Genomic DNA, 26,203 nt, shown 5'->3' on the forward strand with positions numbered 1-26,203 from the left:
CGGACGGAGCACGCAGACGCGCTGCAGAGGTCGGAAGGTCTGTCGTGCCTTTTGGTATTCTGAGTGCTTCACTGCAGGAGACATGAGTCGCGATATTGGGGAGCTCGTCTCGTCGCTTCTGCGGCTGTGGCTGCTGCTGTGCCTCTGGGTGTGCCCCGGGTGCGCCGAGGTGCGGGCCCCGCCGGAGAAGATCGGTAGGCAACAATGGGGCGGCGCGGAAGGGGGTGCGGGAGCGCGCCCTGCGACGGGCGGCCGCTGCAAAATGCACCAGGGCGCGCCGGCGGAGCCCTCCGCGCAGTTTGCAATCTTCTCGGTTCGCGTCTCAGTGCCCGCGCACCGACGAATCGGTCTCAGTGGCGTGGGGATGTGCACATTTAAGGAATGGGCGGTGGAAGGGGGACCCGGACGGGATGGCGGTTTCTAAGGGTTCCTGCAGCTCCTGTCTCGGAAGGCTGGTGGTAAGGCGACACCGAGCCCCTCTTGGGAGCCACTTCTGCTGCACCTCTGGGAGGCCAGTCTTCTGGTTTGTTCTGGACTACTGGCCGCTTATGCTCTGCAGATGACAGGGCGCGCAGGCTCAGTACTTCGAGCAGTGAAGGCTGACCGCTTCTGCTTCCCTTAATAAGGGTGGAATCCCCTGCATCTCTCTGCTTTGCTGAGGTCGGCCTGGTTTCAGAGGCCCCAGGCTTGCACAATTTTCCTGCCGGGGATTACTACACAGTTTAAATAATCCAATCTCCCTAATTTCAGTCCTTTTGGTTTTTTGTTCCCTGTTTTTTTTTAATTTTTATTCTCTTTAAAATTGTTCGTTGGGATCATTAGCATGTTTACGTTAATGAACAAATCTAGGCAAAAATGGCGGCCTCTTTATTTAAAACGTGTGCTGGAAAAACACCTCTGTTCCCATGAATTGGGCACAAAGTGTGTGCAGGCCCAGTGTGAGAGTCTTTGAACATCTGGCAAAAAATAAATAAATAAAAAAGAATCAATGTCAGTGTACTGCCTCTTTTGTCTGGGGGCAGTGTTTGTATCCAGATTCAGAGTTCTGTCTACACTGTAACTACCACTGGCCTACCCCTATCCAGGCTTCCCTAAATTTTATTTTATTTTTTTAAGATTTTTTATTTATTCATTATAGAGAGGGGAGAGAGAGAGAAGGGGGAGGAGCAAGAAGCATCAACTCCCATATGTGCCTTGACCAGGCAAGCCCAAGGTTTTGAACCGGCAGCCTCAGCGTTTCCAGGTTGACGCTTTATCCACTGCGCCACCACAGGTCAGGCAGGCTTCCCTAAATTAAAAAAAAGAAAAAAATTTTTTTTTTACATTTGTTGATTAACTAGCGAGGAAGGGAGCAAGATGGACGGGAACATAGATCTGTTCTTGTATATGCCCTGATCGCGGATTGAACTGGCAACTTCTATGCTTCTGAACGGATGCTCTGACCAACCAACCTATCTGGCCAGGGCAGGCTTCTCTAAATTTTTAAAATTGATTGTTTTGGCGAGAGGAAGAGGGAGGGAGAGAAAGAGAGAGACATCAATTTGTTGTTCTACTTATTTATGCATTTGTTGGTTGATTCTTGACCGGGGATTGAACCTGCAACCTTGGCATATCAGGGTGATGCTCTAACCAACTGAGCTACCCAGCCAGGGCTAAAATAGCCTTATTTAACATCTGTTATTGCTTAATGGCTTTTAAAAAACAACAAATTGCACATTGCTGGTAAGAGGGAACGAAACTGTTCCTTTTTCTCCCCGTAGCAATAATTGGAGCTGGAATTGGTGGCACTTCAGCAGCCTATTATCTGCGGCAGAAATTTGGGAAAGATGTGAAGATTGACCTGTTTGAAAGAGGAGAGGTGGGGGGCCGTCTGGCCACCTTGCCTGTGTTGGGGAAAGAATATGAATCAGGAGGTTCTGTCATCCATCCTTTAAATCTGCACATGAAGCGTTTTGTCAAGGACCTGGGTATGTAATTTAGTCTTAGAGGTACGCAGCCTTCTGTGTGACCATCCATGAACATTTTTATCAGCTAGGGCAGTGATCCCCAACCTTTTTTGGGCCATGGACTGGTTTAAAGTCAGAAAATACTTTAACGAACTGGCCTTTAGGGTGGGACGGATAAATGTATCACGTGACCGAGACAAGCGTCAAGACTGAGTCTTAGACGAATGTAACAGAGGGAATCTGGTCATTTTTTAAAAATAAAACATCATTCAGACTTAAATATAAATAAAACGGAAATAATGTAACTTATTTATTCTTTCTCTGTGGACTGGTACCAAATGGCCCACGGACCGGTACTGGTCCGCGGCCCCCGGGGTTGGGGACCAATGAGCTAGGGAACTGAAACTTTTCCACTTGTTAACTGTCTTTTATAGGCAAGTTGGTAAAACTATTTTCCTCACTTTCCTTCTAGCAGTTGGTACTGCCTTTGTTAGGAGGCACTATCCTGTAATGGGAGACTAGTTATCAGTATCTTCAGTTATCTGGAATTACAGCCATGGGGTTGGGGGGGGGATGGGGATGGTTACTGTTATCAGTTCTTTAATGTGTGGGTTTCTGTTGAATCAAAAAATAGTTTGAGTTAGCAGAAACCAAGTGTGCTCATTTTATAGTCAGGGAAATGAGGCCCAGAGGCTTCAGGTGTCTGGCTCAAAGTATATCACACAGCTGTGGCTATAGACATATGCTTAGAAGCTGGAACATCTGACTGACTACTTCCCTGTCAGCAGAGGAGTTGGGCAGGTTGTGAGGGAAATCTGGTAGGCTTCTGCAGATTTCCTTTTCTCAAGGAATATTGGGTAATACTGGCTTCCTTCCAGTTATCTGAAATACCCAGTTATGCAAAAATAGTATTTGCAGGGGAATAGGATATGTCCTTTCCCTTAGTTGCCTTCCACATCTTCCATGGATGCTTCCCAGGCCTCTCTTTTCTCTGTGGGGGCAATTATATACCCTGAGCAATTTATGCCACAAAGAATCTTGTCTGACATTTGTTTTTAAGTTGAATTCTGTTGGTTTTCTGGATTTTTCCTTTGACTTTGTGATCTCTTCAGACTAAAAATAGCCAGTCTAATTTTGATATATCTGTATGATCATCTGACCCATCATTTAGACAATCAGTATTTGAACAGTGTAGTGAGTGTATAGTGTATCACTTGTCTAAAAGATTAGAGCCTTTTTCATATGTCTCCTGAGAACTGAGGGAAGCCTGAAATTCACTCAGTTCAGAGTGTCCCCAATAGCTTCAGATTACCTTCTTTCATTTGATCAACGTAGAAACTACTGACTTAGCTACCCATTTTCTGTTTTTGCAGGTCTCTCTACTGTTCAGAGTTCTGGTGGCCTAACGGGGATCTCTAATGGAAAGACTCTGGTGTTTGAGGAGAGCAGCTGGTTTATAATAAACATAATTAAACTAATTTGGCAGTATGGATTTCAGTCCCTTCGATTACACATGTGGGTAGAGGATGTATTAGACAAATTTATGAGGTAATTTCCCCCCCTTCTATTTAACCTGAGGCCTTTTAGTTAGATGATCTTTAGGAGTTATAGTTTCTTGGATCAGTTCTCTACTTAACTGCAAGGCCCATTTGTTAGGTAAAATGTTCTAGGTAATATATGCAGACCATTTATCCACTTGGAAATTGAAACAGTAATTTATTTTTTTAGATTTTTATTTATTGAGATTTTAGAGAGAAGAGGAGAGAGAAAAGGGGTGGGGAGGAGCAGGAAGCATTGACCCCTAGAAGTTGCTTCTCTTACATGCCTTGACTGAGCAAGCTCAGGTTTCAGACCGTTGACCTCAGCATTCTGGGTTGACGCTTCATCCACTGTGCCACCACAGGTCAGGCAAAAGGGTGGTTTGTTTTTGCTTCTGAAAGTGTATTTTGTAGATGTTTGTTTACTGTTCTAGAAACTATTTAAACCCTCTACAAATACTACTACCTTCTTTAATTCTCGTGACAGCTCTCTCGGTAGGTACTATTAGCTTCTTTTTACAGATGTGGAAGGTGGAGGCATGGAGAGGTTTCAAGTGTGTAAGTATATCCACCTAGTAAGTGCCGGATTCCAGTCCTCGCTTTCTCTTTTTTTTAAAATTGATTTTAGAGAGAAAAACATCAACTTGTATTTCCACTTATTTATGCAATCATTGGTTGATTCTTGTGTCTACCCTGACCAGGGATCAATCTTCATTCAACCCCTGCAACCTTGCGTGTGGGGGTGACATTATACCAAGTGAGCTACTTGGCTAGGGCCAGAGTCCTCACTCCTAATCTCTGTACTGTGCTGATGGTTTTTTTTAATTATTATTATTATTATTTTTATTTTTTACAGAGACAGAGAGAGTCAGAAAGATGGATAGACAGGGACAGACAGACAAGAACGGAGAGAGATGAGAAGCATCAATCATTAGTTTTTTGTTGCGCGTTGTAATACCTTAATTGTTCATTGATTGCTTTCTCATATGTGCCTTGACTGTGGGCCTTCAGCAGACCGAGGAACCCCTTGCTTGAGCCAGCGACCTTGGGCTCAAGCTGGTGAGCTTTTACTCAAACCAGATGAGCCCTCGCTTAAGCTGGCGACCTTGGGGTCTCGAACCTGGGTCTTCCGCATCCCAGTCCAATGCTCTATCCACTGTGCTACTGCTCGGTCAGGCTGTGCTGGTGGTTTGTATCAGATGAATGAGGTCATGTGTGCAAGTGCTTGTAGAAAGAAAGGATAAAAAAAAATGAGGTTTAATTGTGACATAATGTTTCAATGATCCAGCAACCTGAAGTAGAGTACCAGTTCTGTGCCCTAAGAATTTAAATTAAGATATAAATTCCAGCACTGTCCAGGGGAGTGACAGACAATACAGGTGCCTCTTTTTCTTTATGCTTTGCTGTATTTTCAAAATTGTGTGTGTATGACTGTGCATTGCTTTGGTAATTAGGAAAAATAGCATAACATAAAATAACCAGTCTAACTTTGAAACATACAACTTATTTTTTTTCTTTTTCTTTTTTGGGGTGACACTGGTTAATAAGATTATACAGATTACAGGAGCACAGTTCTACAACAATCACCTATTTTTATTTTTTTATTTATTTTTATTTTTCTGAAGCTGGAAACGGGGAGAGACAGTCAGACTCCTGCATGCGCCCGACCGGGATCCACCCGGCACGCCCACCATGGGGCGAGGGTCTGCCGCGACCAGAGCCACTCTAGCGCCTGGTGCAAGAGGCCAAGGAGCCATCCCCAGCGCCCCGGCCATCTTTGCTCCAATGGAGCCTTGGCTGCGGGAGGGGAAGAGAGAGACAGAGAGGAAGGGGGGTGGGGTGGAGAAGCATATGGGCGCTTCTCCTATGTGCCCTGGCCGGGAATCGAACCCGGGTCCCCCGCACGCCAGGCCGACGCTCTACCGCTGAGCCAACCGGCCAGGGCCTCACCTATTTTTTTTAAGGCTGTTGGCATATTATAATTTTTATGCTGGTTTATTATTTTAGAAGCTGGAAATATTTAACTTGTAAATCATGATATTAATATTTCTTTATTTCATGAAATAATTGTTAAAATGTCATATGTGCCTGTTATATGCCAGGTACTATTCTAGGTCCTGAGGATGTACAACTTAGAACATGTCCTTGCCGTCAAAGAATATACGTTCTAGTAGAGAAGCAATATATCAATAACTAAGAAAATCTATAGAATTTATGTAAAGAAAGGTAGTTATTTTTTTAAAAAGGTAGGTTGCTGCACACTCAGCAGGGAAAGCCCATTCCACTGGCATCAGATGCAGTGCCACCTGTATGTATCCTTATCTGGGGCTCGCTTGACAGGTAGAGAACTGCTCTTTGAGAGATTTTAACAATCACGTAAAATTAAAAAAAAATTATTGAGTTTTAGAGAGAGAGGAAGAGAGGGAGAGAAACATCAATTTGTTCCACTTGTACAGTCATTGGTTGATTTTTTTGAAATTTTTTCTTTTCTTTTTGCATTATTATTATTTTTAAAGATTTTATTTATTGATTTTATAGGGTGGGGGGACCAAGAAGTATTGACTCATAGTTGCTTCACTTTAGTTGTTCATTGTTTGCTTTTTGCTTGTCATATGTTCCTTGACATGGCAAGCCTAGGGTTTTGAACCAGTGACCTCAGCATCCCAGGTTGATGCTCTATCCACTGCATGACCACAGGCCAGGCTCTCATTGGTTGATTCTTTTTTTGTGTGTGTATGACAGAGAGAGAGAGTCAGAGGGACAGATAGGGACAGAGAGACAGGAAAGGAAAGAGATGAGAAGAATCAATTCTTCGTTGCAACTCCTTAGTCTCCTTAGTTGTTCATTGATTACTTTCTCATATATGCCTTGGGGGGGGGGGCTACAGCAGAGCGAGCGAGTGACCTTTGCTCAAGCCAGCAATGTTGGGCTTCAAGCCAGCGACCTTTGGGCTGAAGCCAGGTCCATGGGGTTATGTCTATGATCCCACACTCAAGCCAGCGACTCTGCACTCAAGTTGGTGAGTCCTCACCCAAGGTGGTGATCTTAGGGTTTTGAACCTGGGTTCTCTGCATCCCAGTCTGATGCTCTATCCACTGTGCCACCACCTACTTGGTCAGGCTCATTGGTTGATTCTTGTATGTGTCCTGACTAGGCATTGAACCTGCAATGTTGGCGTTTTGGGACGATACTCTAACCAACTATGCTACCCAGCCAGGGCTAAAAAAATAACTTTTGAAGTGAATTTAGGGTATTGCAGGACTGAAAAACAAACAAACCAACCCAGTGAGGGGATACATAGATTATACTGTTTTTTATTTTAAAAAACAATTCCCAAGTGTATGTTTTCCAATGGACTAAACCTTATCATGATAAAACGCTCCTTCCTTGTCACTAGTAACAATTTTTGTCTTCAAGTATGTTTCTCTACTAGTGTAACTTCTGTAGCTCTCTTGGTTACTGTTTGCATGGTATACCTTTTCCCATCTTTTTACTTTCAGTCTCTTTGTGTCTAATGTGTACTTTTTTATAGACAGCATATAGTTGGATTATGTTCTTTGATCCATTCTGCCAGTCTCTGCTTTATGACTGAAGTGTTCAGTCCATTTATATTTAATATAATTATGATTAAGGTAGGATTTATGTATGCTATTTTGCTATTTGCTTTGTTAAAGCCACTGTTTTTGACACATGCACTCAATGGTTTATTTTTACTGAATCATGTCAAATAAAGACAAACTCGCAGGATAGTATTTCTTTTGTTATAAATTTTTATTTATTGGTTGATTTTTAGAGAGAGAGAGAGAGAAACATTGATTTGCTGTTCCACATATTTATGCATTCATTGGTTGATTTTTGTATGTGCCCTTACTGGGGAGGGAACCCACAACCCAATGGATCAGGATGACACTCCAACCAACTAAACTTACCCAGCCAGGGCATAAGGATAGAACTTATTTATTTTTATTAAGTGAGAGGTAGGGAGGCAGGGAGTCAGTGAGACAAACTTCCACATGTGTCCCAACCGGGATCCATCTGGCAAGCCCCCTACAGGACGATTCTCTGCCCATCTGGAGCTGTTCCTCCATAGCTCAGCAACTGAGTTATTTCAGTGCCTGAGGCGATGCCATGGTGCCATCCTCAGTGCCTGGGGCTAACTTGCTTGAATCATTCGAGCCTTGGCTGCTGGAGGGGAAGAGAGAGGGAGAGAAAAAGGAGAGGGGGAAGGGTGGAGAAGCAGATGGGTGCTTCTGTGTGCCCTGACTGGGGATCAAACCTGGGACTTCCACATGCTGGGTTGATGCTCTAGCAAACCGGCCAGGGCTCAAGGATAGAACTTTTAAGGGAGCTGCCAGGAAGGTCAAATAGTGGCATTTGTCTGGGGATGGCGATTTTGGGGAGCTCCAAACTTGTCTTACCTTCTCCCATGACTGCCAGCTTGCTGCTTTCACAGGTGTTGTAGTTGCAAGGCTGTTGGTTTTCAAAGCTATCATGTTGGAACTGGGGAATGGGAATAGGGCAAGTTAAAGTGCCACAGGACTTGTTTTCTTCTGAGATTCAGACATTTTTCTTGAATACTCCTAGGACTTTGGCAAGTCTGTGTCTTTAGTTTATTTCCAGAATTCTGAAAAAGTTTACATTGACAATTTTTGCCAGTATTCTTGCTGTTATGTAGGAGCAGATTTTCTGAGGTCCGTACTCCACTATTCTGGAAGCTTTCTTGCACCCTTCCTTTTCCTTCTTCTGACTGTGGCTCTTTCTGCTCTTCTGGATCTCTCTGCACTGGCCTTACTCTTCCTTGAACACACCAGGAATGCTGCTTTCATAAGGCCTGTGCCCTGCCCTTACCTCTGCCTGGACTGGTTCCTCCCCAGATATCACAAGGCTTGCATCCTCGCTTCCTTTAGTCTTTATTTAGAGGTCACTTATACAATGAGGCTTTCCTTGACCACTCATTTTTTGGGGGCATCTTTTTATTTTATTTATTTTTATTTTTTTAAAGATTTTATTTATTCATTATAGAGAGGGAAGAAAGAGAGAGAGAGAGAGAGAGAAGGGGGGGAGGAGCAGGAAGCATCAACTCCCATATGTGCCTTGACCAGGCAAGCCAGGGTTTTGAACCCGCAACCTCAGTGTTTCCAGGTTGACGCTTTATCCACTGCGCCACCACAGGTCAGGCTAGGCAATCTTATTGAGAGATGCAACCTTGCCAACTCCAAGCATTCCTAATCTTCCTTGATTTACTTTTCTCCTTAATACTTATCCTCTAAATTACATAATTTACCTGTATTTATTATTATTTTTTATTACTGTACTTGTTTCCCCAGCTAGAACACAAGCTCCCCTGGGGCAGGGATATTTTTCTCTGTTGTGTTGACCTCTGCATCCTTGACATCTAGAACATTGCTTGCATCAAATTTGATGCTTTAAATATTTGTTGAATGAATAAATAAATGAATAAATAAGTTATACAAATGTAGTTTATAAAGGAATAAGCTGTATTATAAATAATCTGATTAGCCCTGGCCAGTTGGCTCAGTGGTAGAGCGTCGGCCTGGCGTGCAGGAGTCCCAGGTTCGATTCCCGGCCAGGGCACACAGGAGAAGTGCCCATCTGCTTCTCCACCCCTCCCCTTCTCCTTCCTCTCTGTCTCTCTCTTCCCCTCCCGTAGCCGAGGCTCCATTGGAGCAAAGTTGGCCCAGGCGCTGAGGATGGCTCCATGGCCTCTGCCTCAGGTGCTAGAATGGCTCTGTTTGCGACAGAGCAACGCCCCAGATGGGCAGAGCATTGCCCCCTGGTGGGCATGCCGGGTGGATCCCGGTCTGGCGCATGCGGGAGTCTGTCTGACAGCCTCCCCGTTTTCAACTTCAGAAAAATACAAAAAACAAACAAACAAAAACCAAAATAATCTGATTAGCAGAAACTGCTAGTTACTCACATCTTAACTTTTTAGTAAATATGTATTCTAATGCAACCAGTATTGTAAAACAGTTACATTGCTCAGTGTTTATATGGTGTTTGTTGTCTCATGTCACCCTGTAGGGGGCCTTTATTTAGGATAGCCTTGCTTGTGTGTGGGTGGGGACAGGTAAGAGAAGATCTGGAATAATTTTTTATAACATCATGTATGTTATTTTTGTCATGCTGACCATTAGCCAGTGGTCACTCTTCATTAGCCACTCTTCATTTTTTGAGATATTTATTATTTTTCCAAAGAGCTCAGTTCTTCCTGCTTTTTCCAATTTCCTAGGACCTAGAAGCCAAATGATATAGTTGGAAGGAGTTATTTTAGTTTCTCAGTTTTAGCACTTCCATTATTTTTTCCCCCCACAAAAATTTATTCAACATTTGTACACAACACTGGTAGACAGTAGGTAATATTGAAATGGGTATAATGGGTATGACATTGTTCTCTGCTCTTTAAAAATTTAGAATTTATTTTGAAAAAGAAAGTTGATGTAAAGCTGGCTTCCTTTGATCACAGACAGAGCTCTTCTTTTTTTTTTTTTTTTCAGACAGAGCTCTTCTTTTTTTTTTTTTTTTTTTTTTTTTTTTTAGAGAGAGAGAGAGGGATAGATAGGGACAGACAGACAGGAATGGAGACAGATGAGAAGCATCAATCATCAGGTTTTCGTTACGACACCTTAGTTGTTCATTGATTGCTTTCTCATATGTACCTTGACCATGGGCCTTCAGCAGACTGAGTAACCCCTTGCTTGAGCCAGCGACCTTGGGTCCAAGCTGGTGAGCTTTGCTCAAACCAGATGAGCCCGCGCTCAAGCTGGCGACCTTGGGGTTTCGAACCTGGGTCTTCCTCATCCCAGTCCAACACTCTATCCACTGCGCCACCGCCTGGTCTGGCGACAGAGCTCTTTCTTTGGCACTTATTTCTTCTGATTTTTCATGTACTTGTTGTGCATGTACCTTATTACCTGTCCCTAACTGTAAGTTTCTTAAGGGAAAGGAACCATTTCTTATTTTTGTGTCACTTGCAATCTGAAAAATTATATATTGAATTACTGTATGAACTAACTTATGTGGATAAGTCCATAAAGTGCAGAGAAATGTCAGGTGCTATTTTCTAAAAATTAAATAATACAGTGTAGTGTCTAAGTGCTGAATGAGTGGCATAAGTGCTAAGTTTTATGGGACTATTGGAGATGATGACATGGAAGAGGATGATGTGGACTGAAAAGTTGGGCAAGACTTCACAGAGGAGGTGTAACTTCAAGCTCTGAAGGAGGTGTAGCTGTTGTGTCTTTAGGACTGGGAAGTGTATTCCAGGTGGACGGAGGAGCTAGTACAATGCTGGGGACTAATATCAGAGCATATTTAGAGACCAGTGAATGGGTTAGGTGCACTCAGGTGCAGGGGATGAATGTGTGTGTGTGTGAACGGCAGTTGAGCCTTCTACTTCATGAGTGACTTTCGACAAGTTCTTTTAGTACTTCTACTTTGTTTCTTTATCTGCAATTAGAGCAAAGGAATAAAACTTGATGAGTTTAGCTCTAAAATCTATGTTTTAAAAAGAATGTTAGGACTTTAGTAAGTAGCAGTAAGCAAGATTTTTAAAAATTTTTATTTTTATTTTTAGCGAGAGAGAGGAAGGGAGATGAGAAGCATTAGCTCATAGTTGTGTCACTTTAGTTGTTCATTTATTGTTTCTCATATGTGCCTTGACTTGGGGGCTCAAGTGGAGCCAATGACCCCTTCTCAAGCCCGAGACATTGGGCTCAGGCCCAGTGACCATGGAAAAATGTTGATGATCCTACGCTCAAACCAGAGACCCCGTGCTCAAGATGGTGAGCCTGCACTCAAACTGGCAACTTCAGGGTTTTGAACCTGAGACCTCAGCATCCCAGGTTGATGCTCTATCCACTCACTGTGCCACCACTGGTCAGGCAGCAGTATGTTTTAAATAAGCAGGAAGATTACAAAAGAGTATTTTAGGGCTTCTGGGAAATTTAGTGAAAGAAATTAGAAGCAGGTAGATCAGTCACTCATTTTAGTAGTTTGAATATAAATCCTCAAGATCAGGAAAAGGAGAATGAATTAGGTCCTTGTGGGTCGGTTCAGTGGTAGAGCATTGGCCCCATGTGTGGAAATCCCGGGTTTGATTCCTGGTCAGGGGACACAGGAGAAGCAACCATGTGCTTCTCTACCCCTCCCCCTCTGATCTCTCTCTCTCTCTTTCTCTGTTTCTTTCTCTTTCTTCCCTTCCCACAGTCAAGGTTTGATTGGTTTCAGCAATTTGGACCCGGGTGCTAAGGATGGCTCCATGGCCTCGCCTCAGTGCTAAAATAGCTCAGTTGCTGAGCAATTGAGCAATGGCTTCAGATGGGCAGGGCATTGCCTAGTAGGGGGCTTGCCTGGTGGATCCCGGTTGGGGCGCATGCGGGAGTCTGTCTCTCTGCCTCCCCACCTCTCACTTAAAAAAAAAAAGAGAGAGAATGAAGTAACCAGGGAGACATTAGAAAGATTGATAAGGTTTCATTCTTGGGTGGAGGAAGCAGAAAGTAGAAGTGAAAATGTTTAAGTTTGAAACTGAATGACCTGAGGATGGCATGTAGGATGTTAGGTGTGACCTATTATTTTTTGTTTGAAATAGGGAGTGGATGGAGAGGATTAAGCCTGGTGGAAAGATAAAGTTAGAATTTTAGACATTCTAAGTGTGACTGGAAGATAAAAAGATGAATGAGAACAAGATGTACCCACTTCTTTAAAGGTGCTCCCAGTGACCTTATGAGTGCAGAAGAGGGTATACAAAGGACAGAGGGAGAGGGAAGGCCAAGAGCTTCTGGGATACCCTGGGAAGATAATGGTTGAGGTGTATCTCACATGATAAGTAGGAACTCATCAGAGGGAAACATGAAAGCCTGTTTTTTTTGTTTTTTTTCCTTTTCTAAGTGAGAGGAGATAAGACAGATTCCCGCATGTGCCCCGACTGGGATCCATGCAGCAACCCCCACCTGGGGCCAATGCTCTGCCCATCTTGGGCCATGCTTGCAATTGAGCTATTTTTAGCACCTAAGATGGAAGCTCCACAGAGCTATCCTCAGGACCTGGGGCTGATGTGCTTAAACCAATTGAGCCATGGCAATGGGAGCAGAAGAGAGAGGGAGAAAGAGAAGGGGGAGAGGGGAGAGATGGAGAAGCAGATGGTTGCTTCTCTGTGTGCCCTGACTGGGAATCAAACCCAGGACATCTTTATGCAGGGTGGATGCTCTACTAGTGAGCCAATTGGTCAGGGCATGAAAGCCAGTTTGAGTCTTATGATGCTGTTTCCTTTCTTTATGTATTCCCTTACAGTTATCTTGTTTGGTGTTTAATGGCCATTTCTCTTTTTTTCAAAAGGATCTACCGCTACCAGTCTCATGACTACGCCTTCAGTAGTGTAGAAAGCTTACTACATTCTCTAGGAGGGGATGACTTCCTTGGATTGCTTAACCGAACACTTCTAGAAACCTTGCAGAAAGCCGGCTTCTCTGAGAAATTCCTCAATGAAATTGTTGCTCCCGTCATGTGGGTCAATTACGGCCAAAGCACAGACCTCAGTGGCTTTGTGGGTAAGCCAAAGTTTGGAACAGTGATAGACATTGGTTCCCTAAGGTAGTGGTCCCCAACCCCCGGGCTGCGGACCAGTAGCGGTCCGCAGAGAAAGAATAAATAACTTACATTATTTCCGTTTTATTTATATTTAAGTCTGAATGATGTTTTATTTTTTAAAAATGACCAGATTCCCTGTCACATCCGTCTAAGACTCACTCTTGACACTTGTCTCCATCACGTGATACATTATTTGTCCCACCCTAAAGGCCGGTCCGTGAAAATATTTTCTGACATTAAATCGGTCCGTGGCCCAAAAAAGGATGGGGACCACTGCTCTAAGGGGTTTACCTGATATTATGGTGGTTCCTGACCTAAGCCAGGAGTTGAAGACTACTTTTCTCTGTGAAACCTCAGGCAATGTTGGCCAAATTATGTAAAGGTAGATGCCATTATAGAGTCTTAAGCTTTTATTAGTTGAATGGTTCTCAGAGGTGGGTGATTTTGCCCCATGGGGCCATTTGGAGCAGAACTCATCTAATTGGGGAGAGTGGGTGGATTACCTCTCACTGAGTAACATTTTTTTCCCACTGATGACAGGGGCAGTGTCACTCACTGGTACTGATTCTGGCCTTTGGGCAGTAGAAGGTGGCAATAAACTTGTATGCTCTGGGCTTCTTCAGGCTTCCAAAGGCAATCTTATATCTGGCTCAGTAATGTACATTGAGGAGAAAACGAGGACCAAGGAGAAAGGTGAGTTTGAATTCCTTTTCTAAAATAATTTTTCTAATTTTATAGTTTTATTTCAATTCCTATTTTATTGTTCTTAATTTCTCCTGTAGAAAATGCTCAGGGAGAAAAACCTCTCTTCTGTCATCTCTCTCTCATTTCCAAATGATGGAATTTTAAATTACATGTTGTGCCACATAGAAATATTCCCAGATGTACTCAAGTACGTACAGTGGCATCACTCTTTGGGTTTTACCAATCTTCTCAAAAGTAAAAATTCCTGCCCTTTCCAGATAGCTTGGTTGGCTAGAGTGCACCATCTCGAAGCACAGAGGTTGCCGGTTTGATTAACGGTCGGGGCACATACAGGAACAGATTGGTGTTGCTGTCTCTGTTGTTCTCTCCCTTCTTCTCTCTCTAAAATCAGTGATATAAATATAAAAAAAATGTAAAAATTCCTTGTTTTGTACTTATTGACAAGGTATTATTTTATTCTAAGTAGGAAATTGATCTCAATTTGGGACAGTTATCTAAATGGCTAGTCTTTAATTCCTTAGGATTATAAACTATTAAGAAGGTACAGAATTATTTTCAGGTGTAAAATATAGTATATTAGAAACACTAAAGAAATGCGTCTCCTCACTTCCTCTAGGAAACCCTACAGAGATGTATGAAGTGGTCTACCAGACTGGAGCTGAGACACGTTCAGACTTTTATGACATCATCTTGGTGGCCACTCCACTGAATCAAAAAATGTCCAATATAACTTTTCTCAACTTTGATCCTCCAATTGAGGAATTCCATCAACACTACAAACAGATAGTGACAACTTTTATTAAGGGGAAGTTGAATTCAACTACTTTCAGCTCTAGAGCCTTAGATAACTTTGATCTCAGTACAATCTTAATCACTGATAATTCAGATTTGTTTATTAACAGCATTGGGATTGTGGCTTCTGTGAGAGAAGATAATAATCCTCAACCGTCAACAGATGAAGCATATGTTTGGAAGACCTTTTCCAAAGAAACTCTTACTAAAGAGCAAATTTTAAAGCTTTTTTTGTCCTCCGATTATACTGTGAAGCGGAAATGGCTTGCATATCCTTTCTATAAGCCTCCAGAGAAATGCCCCTCCATCATTCTGCATGATCGACTCTATTACCTCAATGGCATAGAGTGTGCAGCAAGTGCCATGGAAATGAGTGCCATTGCAGCCCACAACGCTGCTCTCCTTGCCTATCACCGCTGGAATGGGCACACAGACATGATTGACCAAGAGGACCTATACGAGAAACTGAAAACTGAACTATGAGATAACACTATCATTCTCTGCACCCCTTGGTTCCAAATAGAGTATCACTGGCAAAAAAGAGTACAATCTGAGCAGAGGTGATTTTGAGTCAGATATTTTGCTGTTAATTAAGAAGAGTTAATCCCAGTGAGTCATGAGAAAATACAAGAGTCTAATTAAGTGTGAAGGTGTAACTTGCATTTATGCCATCTCCAAAAGTTCTTAACTCTTACTTTAATATCCATCAACAGTGTTTTCCAGACTTGTTTGATTTTAAGAATTTCGAATTTGTTACATAGAATTTCCTAACTCCTTTGGAGATTTTGATTCAGTATGTCAGGCCCTGGATTTGGAATAAAACTTGAGAGCATTTTAAGCCGAATACTTGAGGAAGAATTTAAATACCTTTTAGTTGGGAGTAGTTCATGTGTGCTTCACAGGTGGATGTGATCTTTCACATGGTGAAATCTACCATGGGAGCTGGTATCTTATTCCTGACTTTAGTATTTATACCTTTTTGCAAAGTAAATGTGCCTTGACTCAGAGCCTTGACTCTTTCAGTGTTCTTTTGACCGCTTGTCTTTTCTTTAGGGGTGAAATTCAGAAGTCTGAGTTAGTATAACCTTAAGATGTTATACAAAAATCTCCAGTAAAATGAAAAGCAAATATAAACTATTAATTGAAGAAATTGGCATTCTATTATCAAATCCTCACCTATGGAGCTTCTAAAAATATGGATAGACATCTCCCTCCCTCATCTCAATCAGAGATTCTGATTTAATGGATTGAGGGTTGGACCTCAGTATAACTTTTTCAAGTTCCTAGTATGCAATCTGCGTTGAGACTCACTTATTTGGGGGGATCTAACATGTCTCCAGAGGGATTTTAGTGCCTTAAAAAAAAAGTCCCAAGAAATCCAGTCCATTATCAAAGTAGATTCATTTTGTGAAGAATGATTTCTCTTAATGAGAACTCTAGTAAGAACCTTTAAAGAAGCATTGACAGTGTAATAGTAGAGGCAACCTAGATTCTTCCAGAGCAGTTAACACAAAGATATTCAGAATGACACCATACTTGATCAAATCCAGTGTACATTCAAACTGATAAATGCTTTTTTTTTGTTGTTAATGCTTCTTAAGCTACTGAACCATTTTGAGTGACAAACTGGTTGCTGAAATCTGGTTTACAAGATGGTAGTTTTCAACCTTGGCTGCACATTGAAATCACCTGTAGGATGTTAAAGCTTCCAGAGTGATTCTAATAGGCAGCCAAACTTGAGAACCAGTTCCACATCTACTGTATGAAGATCATGAATGACTGTCCTTAGTCACTGGTAGGGACAGAATAAGTAAAAGCTTGTGAATTCAATAGTAACTACAACAAAGTTAACATGTACTATTAATACTTAATTTGTCAAAGGGTCAGCTTTTTTCTAGTTTTATTTTTAAACAGAAAGTTATATTTTTCCTTTTGTGGTTTGAACGAAGACATTGTGTAGAGAATGTATATATATATAATTATATATATATGCTAGACCGGTAAATACTAACAAAATAGTTAATTTTTATCACCCGTAGAATTGTTTTGAAATGGGATATATTTTTATTTAAAGAAATACCAATTTAAAGTGTTGCCATTTTATCAAACTTGAAGTTTTCCAACAGGGCATCTGAAATTGCTTCCTCAAAGAGCAAAACAGGTCATTAATATATCAAGCATGTTAGTTTTATTGCAATTACAGTATTAAAGAATATTTAAAAAAATACTATCAGAGCTTTACTTCAGACCACTCTACTCATCTTTTTACAGAAGAGACTGGTAAAAATGCAGAGGTAGAAAGGCAGCATTCAATTCGAGTATACATCAGACTCAACCTGGAGGGCTTAAAACATTGCTGGTCCTCACTCCCAGAATTTTTTAATAGGTTTGGAGTGGCATATAAAAATCTGCATTTTCTATGTGATGATGTTCCTGGTCTTGGAATCACATTGAGAAACAGTTCTACAATTGAGCTCTATGTAGTTGCAAAAAATGTAAGCCTGTCCATTTCAGTGATTTAAAAAATGTACTGGAATAATAAAAATGCAAAAAATAAAATTTGGAATAAAAATGTATTTGGACTTCACACCAACTCTTATTGAGTAGATTTGATCCTTCTAGATGTTCTTTTGCCACACATTTATTTATTTTTACAGAGGCAGAGATAGACGGACAGACAGACAGGAAGAGAGATGAGAAGCATCAATCATCAGTTTCTCATTGCATGTTGCGACTTCTTAGTTGTTCATTGATTGCTTTCTCACATGTGCCTTGACCGCGGGCCTTCAGCAGACCGAGCAACCCCCTGCTGGAGCCAGCGACCTTGGGTCCAAGCTGGCGAGCTCTTTGCTCAAGCCAGATGAGCCTACGCGCGACCTCGGGGTCTCGAACCTGGGTCCTTCCACATCCCAGTCTGACGCTCCATCCACTGCGCCACCGCCCGGTCAGGCTTGCCACACATTTAAAAAATTTTTTTATTTATTCATTTTAGAGAGGAGAGGGAGAGAGAGAGAGAGAGAGGAGACAGAGAGAGAAAGGGGGGAGGAGCTGGAAGCATCAACTCTCATATGTGCCTTGACCAGGCAAGCCCAGGGTTTTGAACTGGGGACCTCAGCATTTCCAGGTTGATGCTTTATCCACTGCGCCACCACAGGTCAGGCGCCATACACATTTTAAAAAAATTTTTTAGTGAGAGGAGGGGATGTAGAGACAGACTCCCCCATGTGCCCTGACTGGGATGGATCCACCCTGCAAGACCACTAGGGGGCGATGCTCTGCCCAACTAGCGCAGTTGTTCCATTGCTCAGCAACCCAGCCATTTATTTAGTGCCTGAGGTGGAGGCCTGCTTGCTGGAACCAATCAAACCATGGCTGTGGGAGGGGAAGAGAAAGTCAGTCTCCTGTGTGCCCTGACCAGGAATCAAACCTGGGATATCAACATGCCAGGCTGATGCTCTACCTACCACTGAGCAACCTGCTAGGGCCCACATTTTCTATAAATAGGAAATACCTTGATATATATATAAACCATCCACAATATTCTGTTTTACAAGCACTGTACTCACTTGTGTGTACCACGTTCTCTAGAGTTTTAAATTGATTTAAGATTGATAGGCTAGCAGATCACAAAAGAGCAGGGTAAGCATTTGCTTGGTAGGTTTCTTAAGGTTAGGTTTATGATACAACCATGTGTAACATCTTTCATCAGTTTGGGTGCCCTAAAACTTATGAACTAGATGAATGTATTAAGGGCAGAATTATCACCACTCTAGACTCCATAAATAATGCCACACTGAAATGTTTTTCTGATTCTATTCTTGCATTCAATTTATTTTCCCTCTTATGTTAAAAATAAACAGCTATATCATTACTTCCTGTTTTGTTGTACTATATACTTGGAATGTAGATGTACTTGGAAAAGCCCAAGTATATCAAAAGTTACAAGAGCTGAAAATTAGTTAATGTTTCAGATGAAACTCATTTAGTTTTGCAGATTCTTTAGCTCTGTTTAGTGTTAAAAGATAGGAAGAAGGTATTTTTGCTATGTTTACCCTTAATCAGATTCTTCTATATCAGGGGTCCCCAAACTTTTTACATAGGGGGCCAGTTCGCTGTTCCTCAGATCGTTGGAGGGCCGGACTATAAAAAAAACTATGAACAAATCCCTGTGCACACTACATGTATCTTATTTTAAAGTAAAAAAACAAAACGGGAACAAATACAATATTTAAAATAAAGAACAAGTAAATTTAAATCAACAAACTGACCAGTATTTCACTGGGAACTATGGGCCTGCTTTTGGCTAATGAGATGGTCAATGTGCTCCTCTCACTGACCACCAATGAAAGAGGTGCCCCTTCCGGAAGTGCGGCGGGGGCCGGATAAATAGCCTCCGGGGGCCATATGCGGCCTGCGGGCCGTAGTTTGGGGACCCCTGTTCTATATTAATGCATAAAAGAACCTTTAGAAAAAAATCAGTGAACCAGGAATAGTTCATGTTAACAACAAAATCAGACCTAATATCCTACTTTCTAAGTTTAGAATATGTGAGAAAGCATTTTTGACCAATACAAAAGTTTATTTAACAAAAGTTCAATATGAAAAATGTACATGACTCGCTTTTTATAGTGTAGTAGTAAACAGGTGCTGTGGAGAGGGGACACGTAGAAGCAGTTAATTTCTCTGGTAAACAGCCATTCCTTATACTCGTTCCAGGGCTTCTAACATGATGATACTATTTCCTCGTATCACCTAAGAAAGAGAAAAGTAAATTACAAAAGATCACAAATCTGGGGGGAGGGAGGACATGGGAGGGAGGGAGGGAGGGAGAGAATTAGGGGGAGGGGCACAGAGAACTAGATAGAGGGTGGCGGAGAACAATCTGACTTTGGGCGAGGGGTATGCAACATAATTTAATGACAAAATAACCTAGACATGTTTTCTTTGAATATATGTACCCTGATTTATTAATGTCATCCCATTACCATTAATATAAATTTATTAAAAAAAAAAATCACAAATCAAGGGCCTGGCCAGGAAGCTTAGTTGGTTAGAGCCTCATCCAGATGTGCCAAGGTTGCAGTTTGATCCCTAGTCAGGGCACACGTGATTCAACCAATGAATGCATAAAGAAGTGGAACAACAAATTGATGTTTCTCTTCCTTTCCCTCTAATATCAGTAAATAAAAATTAAATAAAAATGAAAAGACCACAATAAGCCAGGCAGAGAAAGACAAATATATATATGATCTCAGTTGTATGTGGAATCTAATGAACACAGTGAACCACGGAATGGAATAGAGGCAGAGGTGGGGTCACAGGGAGCACAGGGACAGCTGTCAGAGAGAAGGGGGATGAGGGGATGGGATCAGAGAAGGTGAAGTATTGGATTAGTGAAACTATATATATATAACACAGAGTTACAGATAACAGGACAGCAACTCCTTGTCCTAGAGACAAGGGGGGAGGGAGTTAGGGGGAAGGGGGCAAAAGGGATATAAATAGGAACACGGGTAGGGGGTTAGGGTGTTATATTCAGTGAGACACTTGAATCCATGTAAACACAATAAGCTAAAATTAATAAAAATTAAGAGACCACAAATCATTTAATAGGCATCAATCATGATTAAAGAACCTTCACCAAATTAATGGTTTGTCAGTTTGAGGGTTTTAAGCCATAGGGACACCAAATAACTCAAGTCTTCACTCCATGAAGCCATCTTTAGCCCCCCCTTTTTAATTTTTTTAATGGGGTGACCGATAAATCAGGGTACATATGTTCAGAGAAAACACCTCCAGGTTATTCTGACATTAGATTATGTTGCATACCCATCACCCAAAGTCAAATTGTCTTCTGTCCCCTTCTATCTGGTTTCTTTGTGCACCCCCCTCAACCACCACACTCTTGTCCATGTCTCTGAGTCTCATTTTTATGTCCCACCTATGTATGGGATCATATAGTTCTTAGTTTTTCTGATTTACTTATTTCACTCAGTATAATGTTATCAAGGTCCATCCATGTTGTAAATGATCTGATGTCATCATTTCTTATGGCTGAGTAGTATTCCACAGTATCAATGTATATGTACCAAAGCTTTTTAATCCACTCGTCCTCTTAGGACACTTGGGCTGTTTCCAGATCTTTGCTATTGTGAACAATGCTGCCATAAACATGGGGGCGCATTTCTCCTTTTGAAACAGTGCTATGGTGTTCTTAGGGTATATTCCTAAAAGTGGGATAGCTAGGTCAAAAGGCGGTTTGATTTTTAATTTCTTGAGGAATCTCCATACTGTTTTCCACAGTGGCTGCACCAGTCTGCATTCCCACCAGCAGTGCAGGATCTTTAGCCCTTTTTAATGAGATGCACATCTTCTAGATCAAAGGCTAACAACTATGTTTTTGAGATACCAACTCTCCGCTCATTTCACCTCCTAAACTGCAGGACTCAACATTACATGCCCATCACTGCCCCTAAGGGATCCATAAAAAAAAATAGGAAAAACAGTTTTAAGAGAATATGCATGTTAGTTTATGGGTCTAAGATAGTTTAGGGAATCAATCAAAACAAATTGCAAAATGTAGGCTTTATGAAGATGACATTTTAGCTGGGTTTTGAAAATTGGGTAGGATTTTGAAAGGAAAACAGGAAACTATCTTATCAGGGGTTAAGACTTTCATTTGCAGTAAAAGGTTATGAAGGGAAGTGGAAATATAGTTTGCATTAAAGATACAGAAAAAAAAAGAAAAGATAGTTTGTATCTTTTTTTTTTTTTTAACAGGGACAGAGAGTCAGAAAGAGACAGATAGGGACAGACAGACAGGAACGGAGAGAGATGAGAAGCATCAAACATCAGTTTTTCGTTGTGACACCTTAGTTGTTCATTGATTGCTTTCTTGTATGTGCCTTGACCGTGGCGGGCCTTCAGCAGACAGAGTAACCCCTTACTTGAGCCAGTGACCTTGGGTCCAAGCTGGTGAGCTTTTTCTTTTTTTGCTCAAGCCAGATGAGGTAGCGCTTAAACTGGCGACCTTGGGGTCTCGAACCTGGGTCCTCCGCTCTATCCACTGCGCCACCGCCTGGACAGGCTGTACCCAATCTTAGAAGGCCCCAAACACCAATCCTGAGACTGCAGAGGGGATCACCAATAATGAGCCAGTGAAAGTTTCACAGTTGGAATGACCACTGTTCTGGCAACAGCATTGACAATTGATGCTTGAACATGGGACTTTTATGGGTGCTGACCTCTATGCAGTTGAAAATCTGTGTATAGCTTTGACTCCCCCAGTTATCTCTTGAGGAAGATTGGTCCCAGGACCCCCTACAAATACGAAAATCCACAGATGCTCAAGTCCCTTATATGACTTCCAACCGTGGATTGAAAATACTGTTTTTGATTTGCAGTTGGTTGAATCCGTGGATGTGGAACCTAGGCATACTGTGTATTTATTGAAAAAAATCCATGCGGAATTGGAATTGCAGTGTAAACCCATGTTGTTCAAGGGTTAACTGTATAAGAGAATGGGAGAGAGCTTAGAAGCAGAAAGGAAAGTTATGACACAGGCATTCCATAAATGAAGGTAAGCCAGGACACTTATGAGAGCAAAGCTGAATGGCTGGTAAATGATTTCAAGAGGGATAGAAAAATAAGTCAAAACAGAAGGCAAGGAGTCTGTGAATACAGGGTTTAGCAAAAATAGGTTTACACTAGTGAGGATGCAAACCAGTTTATTATTTTTTTAATTTTATTTATTCATTTTAGAGAGGAGAGAGAGAGAGACAGAGAGAGAAGGTGGGGAGCAGCTGGAAGCATCAACTCCCATATGTGCCTTGACCAGGCAAGCCCAGGGTTTCGAACCGGCGACCTCAGCATTTCCAGGTCGACACTATCCACTGCGCCACCACAGGTCAGGCCCCAGTTCATTCTTGTATTACTGTTTATTAATTATCGTATTATTTTCCATATGACAAACTAAACTTGCCCTACCCTGTTTTAAAAGCCCCTTGTGGACTACAGACCATACTGCCTTCAGAGATCACATCAAGTAGAAAGGGCAGGAGGGGATGAGAGGAAATATAACAATTTATTAAAAATAGAGAGATTCTGAGTAAGACTCAAAGTGGAGCTATTTCCTCCCTTAATTCTGCTTGCTTTATTTATTACACATACTATGTCTGCCTCACTCAACTATCATTTCAATGAGAGCAGGAACTTTGCTTGGTATAATATCCCTAGTGCCTAAAGTAGAGGCAGGCACACAGAAAACTCAATAAGAACCTGTTAAATAAACAAATGAACTTGTATGTGATTATTATAGGTGACAGACTGGAAAGGAACACAACAGATGGGAGTGTCCTGGAGCCTGGCAGAGTCTAACAGTAGAGTATGGTAAGAAGGTGGCAAAGTATTAAAAAGCAGCATTAGGCCTGTGATGGTGCAGTGGGTAGAGCATCAACCTGGAGCGCTGAGGTCCCTGGTATGAAACCCTGGGCTTGCATGGTCAAAGCACATATGACAAGCAATCAACAAACAACTAAAGTGTGAAGCAACTATGAATTGATACTTGTTGCTCCACCTTCCTCTCTCTCTCTCCTCTTTGAGCTAATCAAACAGGGCTTAATTTTTAATTTATTGATTACATTTAGAATGACAGAGATAGGAAGGGAGAGGGGAGGGGGAAGGAAAGCATTCATTTGTTGTTCTACTTAGTCATACATTCACTGGTTGCTTCCTTCCTGTGTGTGCCCTGACTGGGGATCAAACCCACAACCTTGTCGTTTCAGGAGGACACTTTAACCAACTGAGCAACCTTCCAGTGCCAATAAAATCTAAAAAAAAAAAGGGGGGGGGCAGCATTTTTTTTAGAATGTTTTTTAATTAAAAACAATTGATAGAGCCTGATAAGGTGGTGGTGCAGTGGAGAAAGCATCGACCTGGGATGCCGAGGACCCAGGTTTAACACCCCAAGGTCACCCGCTTGAGCCGTGGGCTGTGGTCACTGGCCTGAACCCAAGGTCGGCTCAAGCAAGGGGGTCACTGACTCAGCTGTAGCCCACCCGTCAAGGTATGTATGAGAAGCAATCAATGAACAACCAAAGAGCCACAACTAAGAGTTGATACTTCTCATCTCTCCCTGTCTCTCTCTAGCTTAAAAGAAAGAAAAAAAGATGTATTATCATTATTTCATTTTCAAAGTGTTCAGATGCAAGAATTAGTTTTCTCTAGTAAAAACATTTAATCACACCAGCATCAGGAGTGGAATAGCAGACTGCCTAACACAGAGTAAGTCCTCATTATCTGCATGACTTGGAATGACATTCCTTTTAACCAATTTCTGTGTAAAGAAAATTAAGGCTATCAAAATTCAGGAGGGAAATTGAAAAAAATATCCTTGATCTAGGCTCAATTCTGTCTCGGATAAAATTCTGAGAAGTGTCACACAGTTTCCTAAAAAGTTCTTCCCAAATTAGAGTGGATTTTCAGATGTCAAGTCTTTCTGAATCTTTTAGCAAATCAGTTGAGATATAAACTAAAAACCTAATCTAGCCTCTATCAGAACCAAGATTTCCTAATTTATAAAAAGAAATCTTAGGGTATTTGAAAACTTTTTATAAGAAATTGCTAATGAAGTGCCCATAGTTTATTTTGAACAGAAGCTCAAGGCAAATATAACTGAAAAGAAAGTTGATTTACATGAAACTTAGGGGACAGTCTTCTATCTAGAGACTCTAAGCTGTACTTCCAGCCCTGAACCACAGACTTCTTTTTCAAAATGCAGTAATGAAAATATATTTGGCCCTAGTTGTGTAGCTCAGTTGGTTAGAGTTGTCCTAATACACTAAGGTTGCAGGTTTGATCCCTGGTCAGGGCATATACAATAATCACCCAATAAATGCATAAATAAGTGGAACAAGCCTGACTGGTGGTGGTGCAGTGGATAGAGTGTTGACTTGGGGCACTGAGGTCCCAGGTTTGAAACGCCAAGGTCATTGGCTTGAGCATGGGATTGTCGACATGATCTCATGGTCACTGGCTTGAGCAAGAGGTCACTGGCTCAGCTGGAGCCCCCTGGTCAAGGCACGTATGAGAAGCAATCAATGTGAATAACTAAAGTGCCACAACTGTGAGTTGATGTTTTTCATCTCTCTCCCTTCCTGTCTGTCTGTCTCTCTTGGGAGGCAGGGGATGGAGTAGAAAAACACGTTGTTTCTCTCTCTCTCAAATCATAAAATAAGAAAAAAATTAAAAAAATACATTTGAAATAAACAGGAACACAAATATTGGAACATCATAAGAAAAAATTACAGCCATGGTCTGAGAGCTCGGTTGGTAAGAGCACTGTTCAGAAGTACAGAGGTTGTCGGTTTGTTCCCTGATCAGGGCCTTTATAGAAACAGACTGATGATCCTGTCTCCCTTTCCCTCCCTCTTTCTCTCTATAATCAATAAATAAAAATTAATGAAAAAGAAATTATAATTCTAGTTCTAAAAAATATATATATTTTTAAAATTCAATGAGAGGAGGGAGGCAGAGACAGGCTACTGCATGCACCCCAACCAGGATCCACCCAGTAAGCCCACTAGGGGACGATGCTCTGCCCATCTGGACTGTTGTTTGGTTGCTTGGCAACTGAGCTCTTCTTAGAGCCTGAGGCAGAGACCACAGATTCATCCTTAGCACCTTGGGCCAACTCCCTTCAATGGAGCCATGGCTGCAGGAGAGGAACAGGGGGAAGGAGAAAGAGGGAGGGGGGGAGAGAGAGGGAGAGAGGAAAAGAGGGAAAGAGAGAGAGGGGGATGGAGAAGCAGATAGGTGCTTCTCCTGTGTGTCCTGACCAGGAATCAAACCCAGGATATTAACATGTTGGGGCCAATGCTCTATCACTGAGCCAACCAGCCAGGGCCTATACCGCTCAAACTTAAAAAGAAAATATATAGTAAGGCAAAAAGCAAATCTAACAATTAGGAACTCTTATCACCTTGTAGAAGAAGTCTTTGTGCTTTATGATTTGCTAAAGCTACACTGTCCTTTTCTTTTCTGACAGAGACAGAGAGAGTCAGAGAGAGGGACAGATAGGAACAGACAGGAAGGGAGAGAGATGAGAGGCATCAATTCTTCATTATAGTACCTTAGTTGTTCACTGATTGCTTTCTCATATGTGCCTTGACCAGGGGGTTACAGCAGAGTGAATGACCCCTTGCTCAAGCCAGTGACCTTTGGGCTCAAGTCTATGATCTCATACTCAAGCCAGCGACCATGGGGTCATGTCTATGATACCACGCTCAAACCAGAGACCCCGTGCTTCAGCTGGTGAGCTTGTGCTCAAGCTGGCAACCTTGGGGTTTCAAACAAGGTCTTCCTTGTCCTAGTCTGATGCTCTATCCACTGTACCACCTCCTGGTCAGGATACGTTGTCCTTTTTGATTCACCTTTCCCACTTGTAATTACCACTTATTGGGTATATGTCCTGTGCTGGGCAAAGGAGGGGGATTCAAAGTCTGGGTCTTGCTTACAAACATCAAAAACTCTTCTTTAGTAATCACACCACTATGGCCTAATGGATGCAGAAATGTTTGCTCCTATAACGAAGAACTTAGTATTTGTTTTCTTCCAATG

At 41.9% G+C, this 26,203-nt stretch overlaps 2 protein-coding genes across 3 annotated transcripts in view; one reads left to right on the forward strand and one right to left on the reverse strand.

Moving 5' to 3' along the window:
- Nucleotides 1–17,163, forward strand: PCYOX1 (prenylcysteine oxidase 1). Its single transcript, XM_066267336.1, has 6 exons — nucleotides 1–194; nucleotides 1,761–1,967; nucleotides 3,320–3,494; nucleotides 12,839–13,050; nucleotides 13,631–13,783; nucleotides 14,412–17,163. Exons 1-6 carry the CDS (start codon nucleotides 83–85, stop codon nucleotides 15,068–15,070), a joined length of 1,518 nt encoding a protein of 505 aa, XP_066123433.1. The 5' UTR covers nucleotides 1–82; the 3' UTR covers nucleotides 15,071–17,163.
- SNRPG (small nuclear ribonucleoprotein polypeptide G) overlaps nucleotides 16,212–26,203 on the reverse strand; it is a 19,939-nt gene continuing 9,947 nt past the window's right edge. For both annotated transcript variants that reach the window (XM_066267337.1, XM_066267338.1), the window contains one exon: nucleotides 16,212–19,339. In XM_066267337.1, coding sequence (XP_066123434.1) covers nucleotides 19,289–19,339 — 51 coding nt within the window. In that variant the 3' untranslated portion in view covers nucleotides 16,212–19,288. The remainder of the gene's footprint in view (nucleotides 19,340–26,203) is intronic.

The sequence above is a fragment of the Saccopteryx bilineata genome, chromosome 3, assembly GCF_036850765.1.
Source record: "Saccopteryx bilineata isolate mSacBil1 chromosome 3, mSacBil1_pri_phased_curated, whole genome shotgun sequence".
In the NCBI taxonomy this organism is placed as follows: Eukaryota; Metazoa; Chordata; class Mammalia; order Chiroptera; family Emballonuridae; genus Saccopteryx; species Saccopteryx bilineata.

What these genes read in the sequence shown, in the direction of transcription:
- PCYOX1 (XM_066267336.1), top strand. Translation starts at nt 83, where the DNA reads ATGAGTCGCGATATTGGGGAGCTCGTCTCGTCGCTTCTGCGGCTGTGG. An exon ending in GGCCCCGCCGGAGAAGATCG is followed by an intron (nt 195 to 1,760) that starts GTAGGCAACAAT and finishes TTCTCCCCGTAG; the next exon opens with CAATAATTGGAGCTGGAATT. An exon ending in AGACCTCAGTGGCTTTGTGG is followed by an intron (nt 13,051 to 13,630) that starts GTAAGCCAAAGT and finishes CACTGATGACAG; the next exon opens with GGGCAGTGTCACTCACTGGT.